The sequence below is a fragment of the Ascidiella aspersa genome, chromosome 4 (assembly GCF_963924565.1).
Source record: "Ascidiella aspersa chromosome 4, kaAscAspe10.2, whole genome shotgun sequence".
NCBI classification, from domain to species: Eukaryota; Metazoa; Chordata; class Ascidiacea; order Phlebobranchia; family Ascidiidae; genus Ascidiella; species Ascidiella aspersa.
Window position 1 is genome coordinate 17289825 of NC_139450.1, and position 19062 is coordinate 17308886.

Consider the following 19062-nt stretch of genomic DNA (forward strand, 5'->3'; position numbering starts at 1 on the left):
TGTTGTGCAGGGAAAGAATATGTCAAAAGAGGTAGGTGTGCAACCTGTTTTTCCCCCTTTTTAGGTTTGTCTGAAACATTTGCATAAAAAATTATTATATTAGCCTAATTTTGCGAATTACAGCGTTTAAGTCGAAGGTATAGGCTAGTTTTAAATATATCTTAAATGTTATTCAAAAACATAAAAAGGGTGTGGCTGATACTGCAAATTAGATACAAACTTATAGAAAAAACATATATTATTTTAATTTCTATAAAAGTTTTATACTTTTATCGAGTGGTTATTCAGATTATTCTAGGTAATTTAACTAAAATCTTAATTTTTTTTTTTTTAGGAAAGTGTAAGTCAGGGATGGAAAACCTTTTTTTAGTCGCGGGCCAAAACCAAACTCAAAAAGTTCTCTGTCGGCCGTGCATTTTAACGGTCTAGGTAGACTGTCCGCAACTTATAAAAACAACCGCAACGACTGTTAATTAGGGACAACATTAGGGTATTTTGCAATTAAAAATGTGAATTACATGTAACACTAAATGCAGAAACAAGATTTGCGCAAAAAAATTTGCTTTTACGTTCCGGTAGTTAAAAGAGCCAAAACATATGAGGAATAACCTCGTGTCCAGTTTGCAAAATGGTTCACTGGCCGGATGATTTGCGTTGGCGGGCCGGATCTGGCTTGCGGGCCTAGGTTGCCCTCACCTGGTATAGTTAATCCAACAGCTTAAAACTGTGCTTACAGGTAGTCGACCCTAACGTGTCTGAGACAGATGAGAATCAAGACAGAGGAAACTGGGACAGTAAGGCTGACTACTTACTATCTTGCATCGGCTATGCTGTTGGTTTGGGAAATGTTTGGCGATTTCCTTATTTGGCGTTTAGGAATGGTGGGGGTAAGTAATTCTAGAATTATACTTTGGCACCAAGGTAGCATGCATAAGAGTAAATCAGTAACATTCGGTGAGTTGGTTTTAACACATACTCGAGGGACCCTTTTTCCCGTGTATATTCTGTTTAACCATAAGCTGATATTAATTTATGTCGCTTTGGTAGGCTATATGCCAAAAGCAGTGCTAATATTAAACTAAATATATTTTTTTTGTGCTAATACATTAAGTATTGCGGTCGTATTACAATTGTTTTGTGCTTGTTTTTGAAAGTTAGTCGCGTCTTTAAGAAAGTTGGGAATTACTGCTTTAAACAGGTCGATAGATACCGTCTCACTAAGCCATGCTAAATGATTCTGTATAGGCTTTACTGTTGATTAAATACAGTGATGGTTACTCTACATTTAAAAAATGGCTAAACTACAAAAATAAATAAATAAAGGGCGGATCCAGGATTTCGCTTTAGGGGCATGGAATTTTTTTTACACATTACCACATACAGTTACGTCATAACGTGACGTCACGAAACTATTAAACTAAAATCAAACGCTAGTCTTGTGCGAACTCGTTACAGTCAAATAGTCAAACATGTAGGCAAATACAAGACAAATCGCGTGAGGTGCGACAAAAATGCGTAAAAATGTGACGTATTGCGCACATAAAAAATATTTGTATAATTTTAAATATTTTCATTTATAAAATAATTGGGAGAAATTGCAATTTGTAGAGTTTCTAAATTTATATGAGACAACGTTCCCTAGTATGCACGGCCCCGGTGGCCAGAAAAACGGTAAAAAACATATTAGAATAATATGAAAGTAGTTTCTCGAAATATGACGGGTATCCCTTCCCGAGGTCAATAAAAAAACGTTCATCTGTTGTTAACGATTTACCAAGTTTATACCACTTTTACAGAGAAATTAATTGATTTTTAATTTAAAATACTTTTGTTAATTATTTGCAGCTGCGTTTCTTATCCCGTACGTTGTGATGTTGGCCTTTGCTGGTCTGCCTGTCTTCTTTCTCGAATGTGCACTGGGTCAATTTTCCAGCTTGGGGCCAATATCAGTTTTCAAGTTCAGCCCCATCTTAAAAGGCAAGGGTATTTTGCAATATCATGTTTTGCCTTAAGCGCTTAAACTCCAAGTCAAATGTAACCGATAAAATAAAATATTGTGTGTCAAAGTTTATTGGTTTACAATGTTCTAGGCATCGGTGTATGTATGGTGATCCTGAACATTTTGGTCAGCATCTATTACAACGTCATTATCGCCTACACACTCTTTTACTTCTTCTCGTCACTGACGTCACGTTTGCCGTGGGAGTCGTGCAACAACTGGTGGAACAAGCCAGAAACCTGTAGCGTTGAATTCAGTATGTAAAATTACTGCGATTGTATCATATTTTTACATCCATACAAAAATAACATTTTTCGAATGCGCTGTATTAAATTCCTATCGGCCAATGAAGAATCTCCACTTAATAAAATATATAATTTATCGCGCTTCCTGCATAAAACGCCACGGCAACAGTACTTCTTATTATACACTTTTTGTTTTGTTATACATTCTGGTGAGTTCGGACCCCCCAGTTTGTAAATGCGTTTTTGTTAGGGTTAAACTCACTCTTCGAAGCGGCAATGTTTTTAATGTAATTGGGTCACGCGTCTTAAGACATTGTGAAATCAAAATCAAATGCAAAACGTCGTCTCTCGTCTCATGTTTGCACCTGGGTTGACTGTAGACGCAACGCATTTTTTCTCTGTTGCCATTCTCTCTTTTCTTCCAAAATTCACAACACCAAAGGAAGCCTTCTTCCCTTTTTTCTCACTAAAAACGTCGAGTTAGGCGCAATTAATGTTCCTTGCTGTTCCGCTGTCGGCGCTAACATCCGGTATTGCTGGAACAGCTGCATTTTTTAACTGAAGCAGATTATCTTAAAAGTGAAATAACTGTGAGGGTCGTGCGCGTTTTGAAGTCTAAATTTTTATGCAATGATAATTACCGCACAACCATTTTCTATAAGGATGATCTAATGCCACGTGATTGGTGTGCAATTGACGCAACTCATTTTTCTCAACCGCAATCCTAAGTTTAGCTGACTTGGTGGCACACAGTGTAATTTTGAATGCACTATAGTCAATTACGCATATTAAATACTCTTGGTTTAGGTTTTCGGATTAAAGTTGTCCTATTTTTGACGTCATTACCATTAGCATTTTATGACGTCCATTTTATGAAAAAATACGTTTAGTCAAACTAAAGTCTTTGCAAAAAATACCAAGTCAAGACCCAGTAAAGTCATTACAATTCAAGTTTATTGAAAATACTTTTAATCCATTATTTGACGCAATGAATTTTTGAAGTATTTCGAAAACAGTTAATTAAGAGCACTTTAAGTCACGGCTTAACTAAGTAACTACCATACTGTATTATTTAACTGTTCTTACACTTACAAAATCGTGACGCATATATAATCTTGAGTTAAGGGTTAGAATAAGGCTTGAAGAGAAAAACGTTTTAAATCAGGTGGTTGTTCAAAATTACTCTGCCTTCACTGCCAAGCAAAATAACTTGCGTGAAGGCAAACACAAGTGTAATGAACGTTTCTATCCACTCGAGTTTTAACCAGAAATACTGTATACTACATTCCTTAAACGTACAAGGCTTGGAAAATATGTGGTAGCCATAACTCATAATACAAAATAACGATTTTAAAGCTTTTGCTTTAAAGGTGTTACTATTTTTTATCAATTTTGGTTGACAATCCTTTTTGGACAGCGTGGGCGTTTTGTAGCTTGAAAATTAATGGTAATAAGGAAAAAATTGTTATCCGCTATACAGTGTTGAAACGATTTCAGACAACAATATATGAGCGGGGAACAAACGACCTATAACTTTATATATATAATAATTCATTGTGTAATAAAATAGATGAAGCTTATTTTGCAAGTTTATTGTTTAACCGCAACTCTTACATATATATTTTTCTTTTTTTAGAAAAATATATTAAACTCACAAAACACAAATATATAGCCTAAATCGATAAAGATTTTCCGTCAGTTGTTTGGCTTTTACGTCTAGTTTGCTTAAGCGTATTTACCAATATCAAATATGGATATGTTTTTGTGCGATAAATCCTTAAAACGCTTTAAATCTTTTTTTATAAAGTATTACCAATATTTACATTGCAACTGTAATATTCCTTTTAGGAGAAGTCTGTGATATCAACTTGTCCAACCACGTTAACAGCAGCAGTGTCTTTGTTGCTTCCTGGATGCAGAATAACTCTGCCAGAGCAGAGCAAACTAAGTTTTTCCAAGGTATTTTGATGATAAAGCATATAGTTAAACGGGTACTATAGCTGGAGTTTACCAACGTACTATTCATGTTAGTGCGTGTACGACTGTACGCGTCATATTCCTAAATGTACTCGTTTAATAAAACTGTATAAAGTTCTCTTCAATTTGGGAGGACCATGTTAATAAACCTGTCGTTTAATGCAGTGGTCGACAAACAGTGGGACGCGGCCGAAATATTGGCTTGGTTGTCATTTTTAGCGGGCTGCTTTTCTTTATTTAATAGTTATATCGTGCAGTCGTGGGCCGCATGTTAACCGTATATTCATGGTACTGTATTTTAAACTTGGTGTCTATCTTATGGATTTGACCTGTATGTTGTGCACGAGTTAATCCAACAACAGAAAGAGCAAACAAAAACCTGTATTGACCGCCGTTGTCCTAGTGGTTTCACGTAGTGGGCCTTCAATAACCCTTGAATGAGTATTTTAGACCGCGATTGAAAAATGTTTACCGACCACTGGTTTAATGCGAGATCATCGGCTTTGAACAATTAAACTATCTTTTTAACGTATGTTTATTAAAAATATTTGCCTTGGCAACTGTTAAGTGATCGATTTCTTTTTAAGTTTTATTCAAACATTTAACAATGTAAGCACACGTATAATTATACATAAAGTTTCAAAAATGGTATCTAAATTAAATTTTGTAAATTGGCTACAGTTTTGAAATCAACGGCAAGTAATATAGCGACCAGCCTTGGCGTCAACCTTACTGACATCGAATGCCTTCAATTTCAAACCGCTAGGGGAACGAGCCCAAGTGAAGAGTATTGGGAGTAAGTAGAACAATTTTTTTCGAAGGAACAGATTGTAAAGAAATGTTGATTTATATACTGAGCAGCATAATTTACAAGATGTTAACATCAAAGTGCACCAAAATGTAAAATCAATTGTTATTGTTACCTGCAAAAGTTAAAGAATTATGATATTATAAAGTTAATAATTTGGCCTGTCAGACTCCAGTAATAGGACCAATATTAAAACAAAAATATCGTCATATATATCACAGTTACGAATTAAACCAATATAGGACTAATCACTGTTTCACGACTAAAGTCAAATGTCTTAAAGTATTTTAGGCGAAATGACTTGACTTGTGAAGTCTTGGACAAATTACTTGGGTAAAAATGAAGTGTGTACATTCGGGATTTTTTATACAATTCGGTTATTTATCCTAACTTTTGCACATTAAACAATTTGCTTGCTATGTGTTGTGTTTTATTATTTTTAGTTTAATTATTTCTCATAATCGAACAAGTTTGCCATTTTTTTTAGTTCATCGTTTTATCATTATGGCTGGGATTTGACCTAAAGCTGACTTGGTCTAATTATGACTTGCCTGAGACTTGACTTGGAATTAAGGTATTTTACAGCTGACTTGACCGGGACTTGAGTCATTTCGATATGACTTGTTTATAACACTGGGACTAATACATAATAGTCGAATTAAAGTCCATATCGGAATAAGACCTAAACTAGTCTGCATAAGACCCAAAAGACCAGAATCAGATCTGAACAACCTTTATCTAACCCAAACGTCACCAATAAATCGAACCCAAACCCGATTTATAACCCCAATCCTAACAAAGGTAAACGAAGCTAGGAACACAGGGGATCCAAAATGACACCGTGTAAACTACGGCACCCGAACGCCTATAATGTTGATATCACTTCATTTATTTTGATCCGTGCAAGAAAGTCATGTAATCGAAAACAGTATGGGGTTTGTAGAATTGTGAACAAAATTATAGTTTGTTTAATTACAAAAAGTCGAAACGCCCAAATATTGACCAGTTTCATCTACTAAAAGATGTATTTTTGGTGACGAAAAATTGTATTCTAATATCGTTTTAACTAGAATTCGACAATTTTGGGCCATTTTTGTTTTAAACCCAAGCCCAATCGTCGCGTAGACTTTTCATATGGATTTAGATGTTAATTAGGCCAGGGTGTCGAATTAGCGGCCCGCAAGACATTTTTAAAATAAAATTTTTTTGCCAAAATTGCCTTTTTAGAGTTTGAATTGCCTTTTTAGAGTTAGAGTTAGAGCTAGAGCTACATTGTTGAAAAAGTGCGCACATTTTTGAAGGCAGTTCAAAATGTGCACACATTATTAAAAAAAAAGTGCGCACATTTTTGAAGCTATTTTGAAATGTGCGCACATTTTTTGCACATTTTGGCGTGCACATTTTTGCGCACATTGTGCAAAAAATGTTCGCATCCCCGTCTCCTCTGGGCCGCATGCCGACCTTCAGACACACACTGCCCGCGTAATACTTCCAATTTTTGTTGCGCTTTGGGCGCATATCACCTTTGGATATTTCAAATACCGTACTGTTTTAAATGGGTGTTTTTTACTACTGTTTGACATAATTTTATTCTTTTCGTTGCCACTTGGGCGAAAGTTAAAGTCGTTTTAAACGTTTTTGTCAATCGCGCACTGCAAAGTAGGCTAGATCAGATTCAATAATAGATTACAAAAAAGTTTCTTATTTTGACACACCTAATTTAGGACATTGAGATCTTATTCCGAGTAGTTGAGGTTGTATTCTCTTGTATATTTTTCGGTTTTGTTATGTCGTTGGTCTTAGTACCAAAGTATTAAAATTTCGCTTTATATAATTTTGTTTTATAGATCTTATTGTCTGCTCGAAGCATGTTACGCTTGGTGATAATGATATTATTCCATTTGTAATTTGTATCCCATCAAATGACACTAGACAAAGTATAAGGCAAAATATAAACATCTTTGTAGATATTATGCTTTGCAACGGTCAGCAGACATAGAACACACGGGAACGGTGGTCACGCCCCTTACTTTGTCGTTGCTGGTCGCGTGGGTTGTCGTCTACTTCAGCATGATTCGAGGAATCAAGTCTTCTGGAAAGGTTTGACATAGACTGACAGTTCACGCAACATGTTTTCTTTGTAGTACCTAGTAATAAGATTACTAACACCCCTTCAGGATTTTTGCAGTCTGTGGCTCTTTTGGTTAAGCCAATAGTCACCCTTGTCGTTCTCTGTAGACATAGCTTTGTTTTAATCTAAATTTTACCATATCTGTTTTCAACGCCATCTATTAACAAGTAAAACTATAACAAACGCAAATTGTATTTGTTGAATAGCTTTATTTTATCACCTTTTGGGCCTCCAAAAAAATATTTGAACTAGGGGCCCAAATAATATCTTTCAGTTTGCCAATAAAATAACATCGTGTTTTTAAGGGTATTTAAAGTTAATTGACCAAATTGAACCAAAGCGCAACTATTGCTCTCTTGACGCGGAACTTTTGTGTTTTTTCTTGTTTTACACTATTAAATCTTGTTTTATACTATTAGGTCTTGATAGTGCTCGCTAACAACGATTCAATGGGTGAATTCGTTCACTCAATTTTGTTTAGGAATTATTTTACGACAACCTGCTACGCAATGTCTATAGGTGCGTAATACACTTGCTCTGTAAGGTGAACACCTCTGTTGAGAAGCTGCTGGGAAAAGCTGCAGCCTTACGGTGTTTGGCCAAATCAAGCTTTATACTACCAGACACCTGATTTATAGTGTTGTGTTCTAACCTTTGTTTGCCTTGCAAGTATAATAACAGGGTCTAAGTAAGCCAATGGTTTAATTCGAAAAGGGCGTAACATTGCGGTACAATTCACGTACAACACAATAAATCATTACAAACACGTTACTAGAGCACGCGGCTCATGGGCCGCGGGCAGCCTCTTGCCGTAGAACAGCGTGAACACCCATGACACCTTCCCTTTGGAACAAAAACCCCCGTTAACCGCAATATAGCTGTCGAGGTTTACAATGGCGTTTCGAGCGTCGCGGATTGTGAGGTCCGTACTCTGCTGATTGGCTCTGCCTAAATTTAAATTTGGCAGAACCAAGGATGGCCGCAAGAATTTGTCGATGGTCGAGGAGCAAGGATTTATTTTTCTCCTGGATCAACGTCCTCGTCGCTAGTGTGGCGAAACTGAAGTTGGTCGATATGGCGCCTCCATATCGGACAACGGGGAATGGCCTTGACATTTGCACTTCGACTGCTATGTCGTTTGGTTATGTCAGCCGGACCCAACGTTCATCTTGGTCGCGCTTTGGACCAGAGTATAACGCATAACAGGGATCGCCAACTTTGAACGAGTGACGCAGTTTGTGAATGATTTCCCTTCGGGGGAAGTCTTTTGATGCACATTTCATATGTTAGCTTTGTTTTACGTGAGCTGGTGTGGGAAACAAGGTGTCGATCCGAGCACGAATTTGACGCCCGTTAAACAACTCACTCGGAGAAAAACCGCTGCTAAGGTTTGGTTTGGGTGACCGCTAAGTAGTTTTAAGAGGCCGCAAGTGTTTCATTTAAATACCAAAAAGTTGCAAGTCCAAAATTTGGGAAACCGCTTGAAAAATTCCGTTTCGGTCCCCCAAAACACCTTAAAAAAACTCTGCTGGTGCACCCAATGCATATTTTGGACACACCGGTTGAAGAGTACTGGTCGAGACCATGAACACGAGAAATATCGATTTTGAATAGAAAGTACTCCTCCAGTTCAAGTTAAGTCTTATGAAACAGTTGATCCCACAATTATTTGTTCCAAAATCGAAGACAGTTCTGGAGCTTCTTGCTTTCCTGCATGCTTCACATTTGATGTGCTGAGATTTCGCGATGGTACAAATCTAGCAATTTTATTAAAATTGTTGACCTTTTTGCTGCTGCAGGCTAAGACCTTCGCAGGGGGGCAAGAAGCTGAACTCCGAGCTTGCGTTTTTTAGCCCCTTTGAGGTAATTGCCTTGTCCATGAAAAGAATATCTTTGTGATATATATTCAATGATTTGATAGCGTTTCGAACATGATGAATAAAATGCGCAACTCAATAAACCAAAAAGCTACACAGTTGATTCCTTTCCGCTGCATTGATACTTCGCTGTTTCTGTGAAGGATCCAAGAACGAAAATGTTCTGCCGTTTCAAACAATATTTTTACTTTATTTCAGTGGTCGGTAAACTTTTTTTGTCGCGAGCCAAAGTACTCTTTTCATAACTATTGAAGGCCCGCTACGTAAAACCATTACGAAAGCAGTGGCGGATTCGGAATATTTGATTTAAGGTGAAATATTACCCCGCGCCTCAATGCCCAAAACACTGCTGTACCATATATAGTTTAATTGCAAAACATACTATAAAACGAAGAATATACGCTCGAAGCGCAAAATTTTTTCAAATACATTTAGTTAAAGTTGGCAAAAAATATAGTTCGACAGGCTCTTAGGACCACATTTGGCACGTGAGTCTTTCTAAGCTAAGCCAATTTTAAAATTCTATTTCAAACCAAAATGCAATAATTGTACGGCTATCACGCGGCCCATAAATACATGATAACACTAAACTATTCATAAGTAACTCGCGGCCCACTAAAAATGGCCCTGCGCCCCACATTTTGTTTGGGGGGTCTAGTAATGTGATAGATCCTTAAAAAGCGTTTTTTTATTTTAGGTCATAAAATTGAACTTTTGTTTTAATACAAAGATTAAACCCTAATTCTTACATGTAGTTCAAGCAGCTCTCCCTGTTGACAATGGAATTTGATAATTTATGTATCAGGGAGCAGTTAGAGTTATCAAACTTGCAAAGTATTGAAAGCAACTTTTTAAATGTTCTTTATTGTACTGTAACTTTTTAACTGTAACTTAATCGCGCTTGTTCTCGGATGTGAATTTAGATTCTGGCATTATCTTGATAGCCTACATTGTTTTTCAAGACACAATGAATCACACTGTTCTCTGAATCACACTGTTCAGGGTTGTAAGCTACCTTTTATGATTCCAAGAGTTTTCGATCTTACAATTTAAAACAGTGGTTTTCAAAATTTTAAGTGCGACTTATGAGTTTTGCAACATGTCGCTACCCATGACACAGACAACTTGTTTGTAATAATTAAGTTTTGAATTTAGTCAGATTTTAGCATAGCGTAGTAATCTATTCACTTTTTATAGATGACGTCACAATGTTGGGTCATAAAACACCTAATACAAAAAACTGTTGTTTTCTATCCAACTTAATTGTGCAAAAAATGTGTATGAAGTTAAGTTGAATGAGCACGTAACGCTAAAAAATTTGCGCTTATTTTATCAACACTGGCAAAAATTCAAAACGGTTGTATTTTGTTGGTAGGTTGTATGGTTTACAGCAATATTCCCATACGTCGTCCTTATTATTCTTCTGGTACGTGGAGCAACGTTGGAAGGCGCTATGGACGGTATCCAATACTACATCGGAAATCAGTCGAAGTTGTCCAAGCTGACAGATGCTGATGTGAGTTGCAATATCAACTATAGCATAAAATCGTAATTATAGTGGAAAACGAGCACACATTCAGACTTAAGCTGCCACCAGGAGTGAGTGCAAACAAGTATTTGCCTAATCACCTGCTTGAAAAGGGAATACCTATAAAACAATAATATTTAAAGCAGGGGCCAAACAAGCGGACATATTAACTACGGATGCCCCATCACTTACCCCACTAATTAGTTCAACACTAACCCGAGTTCTAACCCTAAACAGTGTCAACTAACCCAAAGTGGAAAAGGGTCGCAACATTGCAACAAGGCAAAAAAAATTCGCGTTTCCCATCTCCGCATACCAAAGTTGCATGACAATTTTCTAGAAATGACGTTAAAACATTACGTCATATTATGACGCCATGAAAGAATGCGTTTAAACAATTTAAAAGGGTGGCGCATTACGCTATTGCTCGAAATAATGGCATTAATTGTTTGACAGCAATTATGTATGGTTGTTTCGGCAATTTAGTTTGTGGCCTGTCGAATGCGAAGCGCTACACGAAGTGTCCTAAAACTGTGTCGTGAAAAAACAGCGAACGTCTAAAAAGCGGCTAACAGTGGTTCTCAAAGTTTTTTATATTCCTCCCTTACAAGCCCAAACACTGTCAATTCCTTCCCAGCAAAAAACAAGAAGTATTTCACCTTTTTTATTTATAACTTCTATGTAGCTTACCCTGCTGACAGAAAATCAAACCTACAGGAAAAGAGTCGACAAAATTAAAAAAATATATATGAAAAACTACAATAGACAAGACTTGTTGCAAAATTTTGTGTTTTTAAACGTATGACGCACGTATTAGATTTATACCTATGTAAAGATGCCTGTCTGGACGTCTGGTGTATATTAGGCTACCTAAATCGCCTTAAGAAACAATAGACTTAGATTATGAGCCTATAATAGACTCTTTACAATACCAATCATTACCGTTAAATAAGCTTTTCTTTGAATATAACCGATTAAATATCTTAATTTTTTATCCCCCCCAATTTTACCGTGGAACAAATTTCCTCCCCAAATTTAGAAATTCCTTCTTTAGGGAGCCAAGTGGCTCCTTTTGAGAACCACTGAGCTAGAACGTAAAATTGCAACACTTTCGAACATTTCCTTTTTCAAAACCCGACTGTCATATTTTTCCTCTTAGTTCCAATAACAACCATAACGAGGTAAAAAAGGATGCCAGTGCCGAACGTAACTTCTGATTAGGTGCCAAGCGAAACGTGATAAGAGGTGCAAAAGTGAAAGAGCGATAGAAGATACCAGATTTAAAAGAACAACGCACGCACATACGATAAACTAATCCGTGCAACATGATTACGCAAAACACAAGGAATTAAGTGCACACGGACTAGTAGACACAAAACCTAAAAAAGACCGAACGGCAGCCGCTTTAAAATTTTGCGCGGGCCGTATGTTTTTTATGAGGCTCGTGAACTTTTTAGCGAATTAATTCAATTTCAATTAGGGTAAATGAAAGCTACCACCCGTTGGACTATTAAATAAATTTGATGTCAATAGATATTATTATACATTCGTATACGAGAAGCACAGTTGACGATAATTTTAGACAAGTTTATTCCTAGTTGTAAAACGATTTGCGCTCTAAAGTTGTAGGCAGGGTTACCATCTGCTCAGACCAAAAAATAAGCACGCTATACCAAAAAGCAGCATGTGACTCGTGACCCATAGTTAGCTAAGCCTGTAGCTCTGCACAATATCGCTTCATGAACGCATAAAACTGCTTACTTGGTAAATATAAATAAATGAAGTTTCTCAGTCCTCTACAAAGCGAAATAATTGATAAAGAACACTTTTAGAAACTAAAATCAGACAAACTAAGCACACAACTCTAAAATAAGCACGTTTCTTAGAAATAAGCACGGTATGACAACCCTGGTTATAGGCCTAGCCCTATACATTAGCGCAATGAATGACGCATCAACACTTTATTGTCACATATTAAATTGACAAGTGTTGTTTGTCACGATTACTTATTAGCCGGCTACGGAGTCGGTTAAAAACAAATCCGACTTCGACCGAAAAAATAAACTTGAGTTCGACATCCGAGCTCCGAGTCCGACTCCGGCCAAATTTGCCAACTTCGTCGAATCCCGTTCCCGGCATTGACTTTACGACCTGTATTCCACCTCTTTTTAATAACTTTAGCAAATCCACTCATGGGTAAGCTATGTCATATAACCCGCCCTTTCGCATTACGTGGTTAGAAAATATTCGGTATTCCACATTTACGATTACCAGTGTGCGGCCTTATCGGTTCCGAATATGGTGCTGCGCATACGCACGGCGGACTCGGGGCTCGGATATTCTTGCGTTGTCTTGGTAAGTCCCGAGTATTAAGCAAAATTAACCCACCCCGTCGAGTCCCAAGTCGCGTCTCCGCAGCCCTGATTATTAGGACAGTGATTTTCAAACTGCGCCATACCACGGCAACTCGAGAAATTTTACGCGTACCTTTTTTTTATAATAACATATTTGTATTACGAATACGAATGCAAGTAAGCATGTGAGCCTTGAATGCAAGCTATTCCCCATAATACATTCACTTGTTCAGCACCTGATACTATCAACAATCTTGTATTTTCACACAATATATAACAAATGAAAACTGTGGGGTTAAAGAGTATTCTTTATATAACTTATAGGTTTGGAAGGACGCCGCGACTCAAATATTCTTCTCATTGAGCGCGGCTTGGGGTGGACTTATCGCTCTATCATCCTACAACAAGTTCAACAACAATTGCTTTTTAGATTCGGTGATAGTGTGTACAGTTAATTGCGCTACCTCCTTCTTTGCTGGCTTCTCGGTATTTACGGTAGTCGGTCACATGGCTCACACGCTAGGCAAGCCTGTAGACGAAGTAGTACAATCAGGTAATATTAAGGGGTAACATTACGTGTAGGCTGTTTGCTTCATGTTTAATATTAAACTTTTTTAAATAACTTATTCGGTTTCGAATACAAAACGTTAGAGCATATTATATAGCCTATAAAACTCTTAATGTTTAATCATAGTAACTTTTTTTGTATACCCAATTTACGCCATAACATAAACTACCGCCACTCATGTACACAGGGTTCAGTCTGGCGTTCGTTGCGTACCCTGAAGCGATCTCACAACTTCCCGTCTCTCCACTTTGGGCAATACTCTTCTTCTTGATGCTCTTTACATTGGGACTAGACAGTCAGTTTACTGGTGTCGAGGCGATTCTTACCGCTTTCATCGACCTGTTTCCAAGACAACTGCGCAGTCGCAGAGCGATTCTTACATTCTCTACAATAATCGTACTCTTCCTCATTGGAATTCCCTGCGTAACAGAGGTTAGAAATATTAACTATATCTGCAAGCGAACAGTGTCAAGTTACTTATATTGATTAAGATTAATATGAAACAAAGTATCACTAAACGAAAATTTGTCAAATATACATAGGCTGGCATATATTGGCTAAACTTGATTGACCACTACTCGGCGGGATGGGGACTTATTTTCATCGCGGTCTTGGAGCTTGTCGGGGTTTCGTGGGTGTACGGAGGAAATCGCTTCATTCAAGATATCGAAATGATGATTGGAAAAAAAAGTTGGATTTTTTGGCTCTACTGGAGAATCTGTTGGTTCTTTGTTTCTCCTTTGCTCTTGTTGGTATGACTTTTTTTCTGTTACAGATGTATAAAGAAAAGTTTTAAATATTTATTGATTACACTTACTCGAACCTTGAAATTGCTTTTTACGAAAACACGACATAATTTGTTTAGGCTGTGCTAATTTGGTCTCTGGTCACTTTAACTCCGCCTGAATATGCTGGAGTGAAATACCCCGACTGGGCGAATGCACTTGGGTGGTGCTCTATCGCTGTTGGTCTCATGTTCATTCCAATTATGGCGTTGGTTGCTCTCATCAAAAGCAAAAGTCTCTTTAAGGTAAAAATTCAATGTGCTAAGTAAAGTATACACGTAACACAAATACTAAACCGTGTGAGATTAGTACATAGTAATAAAAGCGATTTGTAACTTATTACTAACACGCTGTAGTAATTGAGAGCTGTATACAACGATTTAGCTGCTGGTTAACTTTTGTCATTTAAGGCAAGTGCGCCGTCGTCAGATTGGGGACCATACCTTAAGAAATTCAGGGGTGACAGGTATGCCAATATCGACGATCCTGCGGAAGCAGTTGCAATGCGTAGCGGCTCAGAACAAGTGGATTTCAAAGGCAACCAGAATCCTGCATTTACTGATGGCGAAGGAGATCAAGCAATGACCACAATGTAGAGTGGAAAAGCGGCACCAAAAAAAAACATTTAAGTTTAAGAAAAACGCTTTTTAATTTTGCCAATGAAAATAATTGAGAAAAAAAATCATACTTGGAAGAGCATGTAAATACATTTTGACACAATTAAATCACATAACAAAGAAGTAGCCTGAAACATGCACACACATTTATTGAATGTTAGTGATTACAATATTTGCAGTCATGTTATGTACTATAAAAAAGTATTATTTTTCAAAAAAAAAAAAAACACTCAAAAGTTTTTTTTGCTTATTCATTTATGCCTCAATGTTGTAACGTAAACAGGTATTTCCCTGCCAACAGTACGATTGTGAGGCTGATGATTGGACAACAAGCACGAACTATTTTAGGCCTGGCCGTTCGGGAAATTTACTGATGGTTGTAGGGTACTGGGGATTTGTTTGTTTAAAAGGGGGAACTGGGTATGCATTTGGTGTGAGTTTGAGCATCGGTGATTTCAGTTGCCTTGTACACCCCAATGAATTTTAATGAAAACATTTTAAAAATATATTCACTTAATATTTACTAATACTATTAAAACTACTTGCCAGCGCAAGTGTTTTGCGTTTCTTAAGATTTACACAAAAATCGTGTAGTATTTGTCCTAATGTGATTTGCTATGGTTTGTCTTCGTGCTAATAAAATAACTTTACATTCGGTTTCTTCTTTTCAAAGCGTTTTTTTTAACAGAATGTGATTGTTGCACATCAATTTTGCCAGACTGGATCCCCAACGCGTATCATTGCTTTGCCAATTAACACAACGATGCAGGGTTTGCAATGTGTAGGGTACATATTTTCTCGGCTGGATAACTGTAAGGCCTGACCATCTCGGGCAGGATAAATGTTAGTATTTACGATTGCGGGGGCCGGATATATTTGTGTTGAACTTTACTAACATATAACCGTTATACGAAGGAAACTTGATAAATATTGTTTTAATATTACCCCTCGATTACAAGGCCACCAGGTGAGTACATTCTTTTGTCGGTTTTAACTACGTATGCTACAATAGCACCATCTCGCCCAAATCTGGAACACTTTCTATAGTCGTTTAAGCCCCCTTTCACAGATTATTTTCAGCTGAAGGCGCTGTCCAATGGCACTTTCTAAACTGACAGTTTTTCCAACATTACTCGTCATAAATTCGTTTATATAGCGCTGCGCACAAATTATTTTTGTCATTTTATTGTAACTAAAACTATGAGAGAACAATTTACATTTAAATAATAAGAATTGTTTAGGGCAAAGGTGGGCAAACTGTGGCTTTCTTGCATGTTTTTTGTCGCCCATTTATCTTACTATCCAAAGTTAAAAAAAAAGGTTAAAACACGTGATCAGACTTTTGTTTAAACTACTATATATTACGCCTAAAACGTTTATAATTCCATAACACCCATTTTTGTGGCATATACTGATATGGCGCTAGTCTTTTTATATTGGTCGGACGTAAATATGACGCAATACGCTTTCGTTCTAGTGTACGTCATTTTGTCTTAAACAGAAAGAGTTTTGTATAAAACGCGAAAATGTAACGAGCGGTTATATCAGGGCGGTTCTAGCATTTATTTGTTTTGGAGGCATACGTTTAGATATGACATCACAATGCATTAAAGCCTTATATGTCATAGTTAAGTAATCTTAGCAAGGGTTTTGTTCTGAAACAAACTGTTGTAAAATTATGTAACTGCAGTTAAGTTAAATACATGAAGCGCGAAAATGGGCTTAGCCTATAGTGCCTCCCACATGGATCCGCCCTTGGTTGATATTGAGTGGAAAGTTCCATAAGGTTTTACATCTAATATTAGTTGTATTGAGCGCTTGTTAAGAGGAAATAGGATTGCGGGAATACTTGCAAACTTGAAGCCATTGTTATTCAAAGGACACCGCAACATCTACATTGATTTTAACTATACGCAATGTTGTAAGAAGGATTGCATTAGTACGTTGGCGCCGTCCATCACTTTTTAAGAGCTTTTTTGGTTGTTTGCCGGTGGAACACCAATCAGTTGTTTTTTTCGGGTGTATGCAAAAGTCTTGAGAATGCTTGGTTGAACTTTTTGACAAGCCAAAACAGCTATTGAAAAGCCATTTTTAACAAAAGCGAAGAATATCGTAGAAAAAACAATTGAGTAAACAGTTAGAATGACAAGAAACTAACAGAGACCTATAGCATATTACCGAAACAGGAAATCGGGTAATTACAAATCAGAACGGAAAAAAGATATACCAAATACTGTCCAATACAATTATCCCAATTAGAGATACAAAACTATCTGAAGGGAAATTAAGTTCGAGATGAACCTAACGCGATAATCTGGTGTGGTAAGTTTTTAGATGTCAATCAAAACTAAGTTTTGATAATATTTCAAACTAACAGACACTACGCTCACTACATAAAAATACACTACGCCGAAAACTTAAATTTTATATCCTTCCTGCGTTTGCCCATCTTTACATGTTTACAGTAATTTGCAGTGTTGTAATGACTTGACTTGATTTAAGTGAACTTAAGTCAGTGTTTCCAAATGACTTGGCTTGACTTAAGTAACAAATGACGTGGTTTAAAATTAGATGGTTTTAATAAATATTTTTTACTAAAATTGGGCAATCTATCTTTACTTTTGCACATATAACAATTTGCTTGCTATATGTTGCATTTTTGTTTTATTGGTCATACACGGACTTTACCAATCTTAATATTTAAAGTTTTATTTTTATATCAATGACTTGACTTGAAGTTACGGGCAATTAATAATTTTGACAAGGACTTTACTTGTTGTTGTTTACCAAATACTTGACTTATGTTATTTTCTAATGACTTGACTGCGACTTTTTAAGGTCTTTCAAAATAACTTGTTTACAACACTCGTAATTCGAGCACGACCGCCGATACGTAAGTTATCCGACTCTTTGTTGAAATAACTTTGGAGTCGCCTGAGATAAAAAAAATAATTGCTTTACAGATCAAACATAAATCTTTTACAAATTCTTATTGCTAGTAGGTTTGTTGTGTTTAGAATTTTCAAAAATCTACCTTGACGAAGATATTTGGTACAATATGGGTAACGACATCAAAACAAGGTTATAAATATAGTCTATAAAAGTTTTTGTATACGACAAATAACGTAAAACGAAATCTGAAACGAATTTACACTGACATAATTTAGCAGAAGTGTAGAACGAACGATACATTGCCGTGTAGAGATAGTATTTTGTGCTTAACCATTGGTTCTACGTTTTTTGAAGCCTTGAGGCATGTTGGTTGTTCTGTCATCATTGCCTTCGGCCAAAGTAAAATTCGTCCATTTTCGATAGTTCGTTTCACGGCAGGCATGAATGACTATGCTTGTCACCGTTTTAAATAGGTTATCAGTAGGTTTAACTTGCATTAGTAGTGTTTTTTTTTATATGTGTACAACATCAAATTGGCGATTACGTTTCAATGGACGATCGTCGTCAATTTAATGTGTTTCGGAATCGTTATTTGATTTCCGCGTTTATCGCAGTGGCGCATAGCAAAGAAACAACATATTACTCTTTCTACAGTGACGATCTTATAGATCGTTGTACTAAATACGAGGTGCTCATGGTAGACAGGACTTCAAGCACTCTTAAAGTTTACTTGAGAATACGTCATAAAGCGATTCGAGAGCTCAGGCGGAACGTACATCTACAAACCAACTGATTGTCGCAAAACAGTCTAGAGTTATTTAGACGATCGTCTGAGAAAAAGAAGTAATTAACGATCTCAACACATATCAAACAGTTCGCGAGGCAAAATCATAATGCCCGCGGTCTTTGACTTTAGAGCCGAAAATCGGGTTTATCTGTATTTTTAAGACAATTAACCGTAATCGGTGTCAGAGCTTGTCAATGCCCAGGGCGATTTGAGACAAAATGTGAAAACATGCGAGGCTAGTGGAAAACAAAAAAGGCACATTCGCAGTATAGTCTATAACTTGTCACGTGATTTACAGGGCGTAACCAATAACGTTTGCATTTCGCGGTATTCGCTTAAAAAAAGAAGCAATTCGAAATCTCGAATAAACTGCGATTAACATTTTAATCTAAACAGCTTTTGTTTAATTTTGGCCTATTGAAAGCAGACAGAATATCAGTGCATTAAACTAGCTTTTGTACATGTTGCAATGTTATTAACATGTATTGTCATTT

General features: G+C 36.8%; 1 protein-coding gene across 1 annotated transcript; it reads left to right on the forward strand.

The window, feature by feature from the left end:
- On the forward strand, positions 1 to 15141 carry LOC146148453 (sodium- and chloride-dependent neutral and basic amino acid transporter B(0+)-like). The gene is made up of 13 exons (XM_083388678.1): positions 1 to 31; positions 737 to 887; positions 1846 to 1977; positions 2091 to 2255; positions 4093 to 4203; positions 4903 to 5017; positions 6997 to 7129; positions 10413 to 10553; positions 13244 to 13472; positions 13675 to 13919; positions 14030 to 14239; positions 14353 to 14517; positions 14683 to 15141. The coding sequence occupies exons 1-13, from the start codon at positions 20 to 22 to the stop codon at positions 14866 to 14868; spliced, it is 1995 nt and encodes a 664-aa protein (XP_083244804.1). The 5' UTR covers positions 1 to 19; the 3' UTR covers positions 14869 to 15141.
- Positions 15142 to 19062: the final 3921 nt, after the last annotated feature.

What these genes read in the sequence shown, in the direction of transcription:
- LOC146148453 (XM_083388678.1), top strand. An exon ending in GGCGTTTAGGAATGGTGGGG is followed by an intron (nt 888 to 1,845) that starts GTAAGTAATTCT and finishes AATTATTTGCAG; the next exon opens with CTGCGTTTCTTATCCCGTAC. An exon ending in TTTCTCCTTTGCTCTTGTTG is followed by an intron (nt 14,240 to 14,352) that starts GTATGACTTTTT and finishes TAATTTGTTTAG; the next exon opens with GCTGTGCTAATTTGGTCTCT.